The sequence below is a fragment of the Asparagus officinalis genome, chromosome 2, assembly GCF_001876935.1.
Source record: "Asparagus officinalis chromosome 2, Aspof.V1, whole genome shotgun sequence".
Taxonomy (NCBI): Eukaryota; Viridiplantae; Streptophyta; class Magnoliopsida; order Asparagales; family Asparagaceae; genus Asparagus; species Asparagus officinalis.
This window is the reverse complement of record NC_033795.1, coordinates 68,464,066-68,469,012: the sequence shown is the minus strand read 5'-3', so window position 1 is coordinate 68,469,012 and position 4,947 is coordinate 68,464,066. Positions and strand designations below refer to the sequence as shown.

The 4,947-nt window shown below is 37.7% G+C and overlaps 2 protein-coding genes and 1 long non-coding RNA gene across 3 annotated transcripts in view; 2 read left to right on the top strand and 1 right to left on the bottom strand.

The window, feature by feature from the left end:
• Nucleotides 1-2,994, top strand: part of LOC109831275 (NAC domain-containing protein 91-like) — a 7,330-nt gene extending 4,336 nt beyond the window's left edge. Inside the window, exons 2-4 of the mRNA XM_020398607.1 lie at nt 1,741-2,070; nt 2,204-2,542; nt 2,659-2,994. Of these exons, the coding sequence (XP_020254196.1) occupies nt 1,741-2,070; nt 2,204-2,542; nt 2,659-2,994 (1,005 nt within the window). The remainder of the gene's footprint in view (nt 1-1,740; nt 2,071-2,203; nt 2,543-2,658) is intronic.
• LOC109831570 lies at nt 3,013-3,789 on the top strand. Its single transcript, XR_002244462.1, has 2 exons — nt 3,013-3,127; nt 3,228-3,789. It is a non-coding gene; the product is annotated as an uncharacterized LOC109831570 (long non-coding RNA).
• LOC109831274 (heavy metal-associated isoprenylated plant protein 9-like) overlaps nt 4,257-4,947 on the bottom strand; it is a 2,710-nt gene continuing 2,019 nt past the window's right edge. The window contains exon 6 of the mRNA XM_020398606.1: nt 4,257-4,473. Within this exon, the coding sequence (XP_020254195.1) occupies nt 4,257-4,473 (217 nt within the window). The remainder of the gene's footprint in view (nt 4,474-4,947) is intronic.

Sequence of the window (4,947 nt, the reverse complement as noted above, 5' to 3'; positions counted from 1 at the left end):
TGTCCCCCTATACCCTACATTTTACATATTTACTGTATCCCATATTCGCACCCACATCTATACTTGTAACCATAATTGTAACCATACCCATACCTGTACATGTTTCCGTGCAACTTAGATTGTGTGTCTTCAGTCTGGAATGAATGTGGGCTGAAATTGAATGAAATGGTTTCAAGCAAAGAAATGAGTATATGTATGGAGGCACATGCTGTTCAAGCAAAGATTTCTTCTTGTCAGTAAAATGTTTTCGGAACAAAAGATTGTATAGTAAGATTTATACAGGTTTGTGGTGAAAGGAGGAATTTGAAACTATTAAAGTGAAGGGAAAAGTTGTGTCTCCCACTTGGTTCTTTTCCTTGATTTCTTTCATCCAAATCTTGTCTGAGTTGTTATCCTCCAACTTCAAAACTCTGATTTCTACCATTTAATTTCCTTTACAGCAATATGTACCACTTTTTCTAGGAAGTATACTATCCAATATACAAGCATTTAATTTCAGCTATAAAGAAGTTTTTAGGATAAACTCATCAGCAAGCACACACTTACACGTGCACACACCTACCGACACACTGCACTTACCTGCGCAGATGCGCACACAACGCACACCATAGTCACACACAGAGATTGCTATGATGCATTGTTTTAAATATCCCCGATATGGCCCGATATATCCTTTTACACGGCTTGCTGCAACCAATATGATCTCTAAAATATCCTTTACTCCATTTTGGCTATTTTGGGCAATATATCCCCGATGTAGCCGATATATTGGCTGATATATACTTTTGTATGACTTGTCACAAAATAATATACTACATTGGGCAATTTTTGGGGGGAGACATCATGTTTTCCCATTTATCAAATGACATTTTGGCCTACAAAAGAGTCTGACGATATGTAGCAATGTTGATTTGACTTTTTTTGTTTTATAAGGTTGATTAGTGATCCTAAACATATATTATTTACATTTTGTATGTTTAGATTTCATTAAGTATGTTGCGATAACATTTTAGTACATTATATGATATATGCAAACATCTGTTTTGGCATTCCGATATTTACCACATATCCCCAATATTTCCCCAATATCTGCAATCAGAAATGAGTTTTGACCATCCGATATTTCCCCAATATCCAATAGTTAAAACCTTGCTATGATATTGAGAAACTGGATACCAACACAGAAAGCGGTGCTGAAATAGGACACTTTTTTCCTCTCCAAATCCAGACATGAAAGCATAACTGTGTACCTACTTGTTTGTCAACGACGTCTATATGTCTATATGAATATGTATTTCTATATGAAAGAACCTCAAAGCAGATAGATGGACAGCTGGTTACTATTGTCAAAAAAAAAAAAAGAAGGATCTCACACTCTACGTATGCATATCCTTATGGAAAATACTAGTCAGGTCGGGAAGTGTGAAAATGTGCACTACAATTGGTGGGATGTGTTGAGGGGGGAATGGATGATCAAACTCTCTCTAAGAGGCGTAGTGCATGTTATAGATTTTTATGTGACATTTGCATTGCTATTATACTATGCTATCATATATTGCCTTGTTAGTTTGTAAAGGATTTTACCGTGACATATGTTCATGGAGAAGCGCATACTTGACTTCTTGCACCAATTATGGATTCATGCTTGGCATTTGGACAACTTGAACTAGCTTCCTTGCTGTAGATAACAGTGCTCTCATGCTGATTCTGACATATGTACTCTCTTTCATTTTTTGGCAGGGTAGCTTTGTTCTTTGCCGACTGTTTAAAAAGTCTGAAGAGACGCTTTCCCCTACCCCGGCCAAGTCTTCTCCAAGCAGTATGTCCCAAAGAGAAGATGGCTTGGAAGAAGAATTTGCAACATCATCAACTCGAGAGTCACCCGAGTCGCACCTGCAAAAAGAGTTGCAGCCTTTGCCTATCACATTTAACAAGCAACCAGCAGATATCAGGCTGGCTGATGAAGCAAATTACTTGGTATCTCATCCCATTAAACTAGAAGAAAGACATTGCAACAGCAATATGACTTTAGATGCCGGTGAATGGGAGACTAAAAATACTGGAGTGGAGGTGAGAATTTCTGAATATTTCTCTGTATAGTTTGGCAAACGCTATTTTCCATTTCTTATGCTCTCTACTTCTTACACACTATTGAACTAAGATAATAGATCCTAAGCAAAGCTTGTTTCTGCTGTAAATTCAGGATCCTCCTTTGTTTGATGATTTAGCACAGTTCTTAGGTCCAGAATATGAGCATCTATTTTCTGATGATCTTCCACAAATCAATTCACTGACGTTAATAAGTTCAGATTATGGAATAAATTCTGCTGATGACCAGACTCAGGCTCAGTATCAGACATCTGAGCAAGACTCTGTTTCTGCGTTATTAGATGCTATGCTCAGTACTCCAGAAGAATATTCTGCTGATGTGGCGGATTGTCGGGGAGAAACAGAGGCTGTTTCTGATGGTCAAATTTCTATGATTAATGACACGGATAGTTGTATGAGCAGTTATGTTGATTCAGAAGCTCTAAGGACGCAGGTGAGAAGGCTTATTTGAGACTAAAGTGAAAACGTTTCTTGAAAGTTAATTTTACTGATGAAATTAAGTATTAAGTTTCACACGCTCTTTTTTTATGTGCATTTTCATGATTTTAGGGTGGCCTTGGTCTGGAAACCGAATCAACCTTCTATTTCCAATCCATGGAAATTAGAAACTTGCCTGTCCGTTATTCCAAGTTTGGTGAATATTCAGTTGGTCCAGCCAATTCCATTGGAGATAACATCAACATCAGGCATCGAAATCGAGAAAATATGACCAGCTCATTTGCCTCTTCATTCAATTACCCTGAGCAGCAGGGCATAGCAGAGAGGAGGATTCGGTTGCAAAGCTCAAATCAAATGAAGAAAATATCCAAACAAGACAACTACATTAATAAGATGAAATTATCAAAGGTAATATATTTCATATATTCTTTGGCATTAAATTTGTGACCCATTGCCTGCAAGGGATTAACCATCTGATGTCTTTAGGCCGAGGAACATGAGAAGAACAAGGCTGATGAACAAACAGAAGACTCAGAGCCTACTGTTATTGATAACAGTGAGCAATTCTCCTCTGATGAAGGTAAATATATGCAACGGATATGCTGTTTTAATAATCAGCAGTTTTTATATTTTCTCTTAATACTACCATGCTAATCATGCGGTTTTCTCTGTTGATATAGATGAAACTACCTCTCCAAAGTCTACACTCGTTTCTTCTTCCGATGAACATGAGGAATTGAGATTGAGAACCCAACAGCTCCAAGCTGACAATGATTTTAAACTGGGAAGCTCTTCTCTGCGTCAGGAAGTACCTAGGGTTGGTTCATTCCCTATCGTCATAGTTGGGGTGGCTGTATTTGTTATATTCCTGCTATTTGCTGGAACTTTGGTGCTCTTGAACTCTTGTGCTGCCTGAGTAGACGGAGTGCTATTTTCATCACCACAACCACATACAACATGGTGATCCTGAAGCATTCATGGGAGGATAAAGGGTCATTTTGAGAAATTTCACTGTTCCATTTGTAGTTCAAACCTTCTCACTCCTAGAGGCGTAGTTCTGATAAGATTTGTATTTGAGTAGATGGTTATGCAATATTTTGCTTTGTTTGTAATTTTTGTTGTTGTATATAGCTGTTTAAAGGAAGAAAAAGAAGAAAGAACGTGGCCAGAGTTGAGTGCCAATTTCTGTACTGAAAAAAATGCGATTGTGTTTGCAAAGAGAAGCAGCCTTGTCATATTCTAGCCATATTGCATGGTGACTGCATAACCTATTGTCTGGTTCACAAGTAGCGGGTAGGCATTGTAATATCTCGTTATAATGCTTCTTGAAATATTTGGACATTCCTTCCACGTATAGGGCTCCTCGTTACCCATGTACCCAAATTGTAATAAAGGGTTTACTATTTTTTTATTTAATATATATATTTGAAAGTTATACATAGATTGAATAATGTTAGACTATAGTTTGTAGACTGTGTAATACCTTTTATAAAGAAAATAAGTAGTATTATACCCAGCCTATAAATTTTGTTGAGCACTAATCAACTGTTAAAGAAACATTCTCTTACGTTATTATGAATGGTTGAACTTGTGTTCCATAAGCCTAAATTCTCACAATTGCATCATCAAACAGATTCCAGAGGCTTCATAATTGGACGATGGTGCATGTGGGCAAAGACCAACTTGTCCTCAGCATTCAACAACCCACGTCAGATGGCGGTTGGAAAGGAAAAGAGACCGCCCACCCTCACCGTCTTGTCCCATTTCTGCTTCACTAACGACAAATTACGAGCCCAATCCCATGTGAATCCCAACACCGTACCTCTCTCATCCGGCAAGCCATGCCCCGCCCCCCATGCACATGAGGACCACCATCCAAGCTGCAACAAATTAATAATAAGTTCTTCTATAAACCCAAAATTTATCCTGATTTAATATTGCGTAATTGGTTTAGATCCAGTATCATTGCATTGATGGTACGCCAAAAGCTATGCTGTGATTATTCTCGATCTGTCACTCGTTACCCCCCGCCAAGGATACCACTCATTCTAATTACTCTTGAAAAAAAAAGTACCCACACTAAACAAATAATGCTTATGATGAAAATAGTAGTCTCTCTCCAGCTCCCAATTATTATATTAATACATACAAGGAACCACTGAATGCTTTCACATGCCAATGATAATTAATAAACGACGGGAGGAGAATTAATGTTTGTACTGTTCTTATAACGATTCATAATTAATCATGATCACAATACCTGCATGCTACATACAATTACAAAATACAACGTGTAGGATTGGCTAGCATATCTTTACTTAATAATAATATAAGCTAGCTCTCCCTCTCATGAGCTCATGAGATACAACAAGCATTAGGATTCTCATCGCTAAACAACTG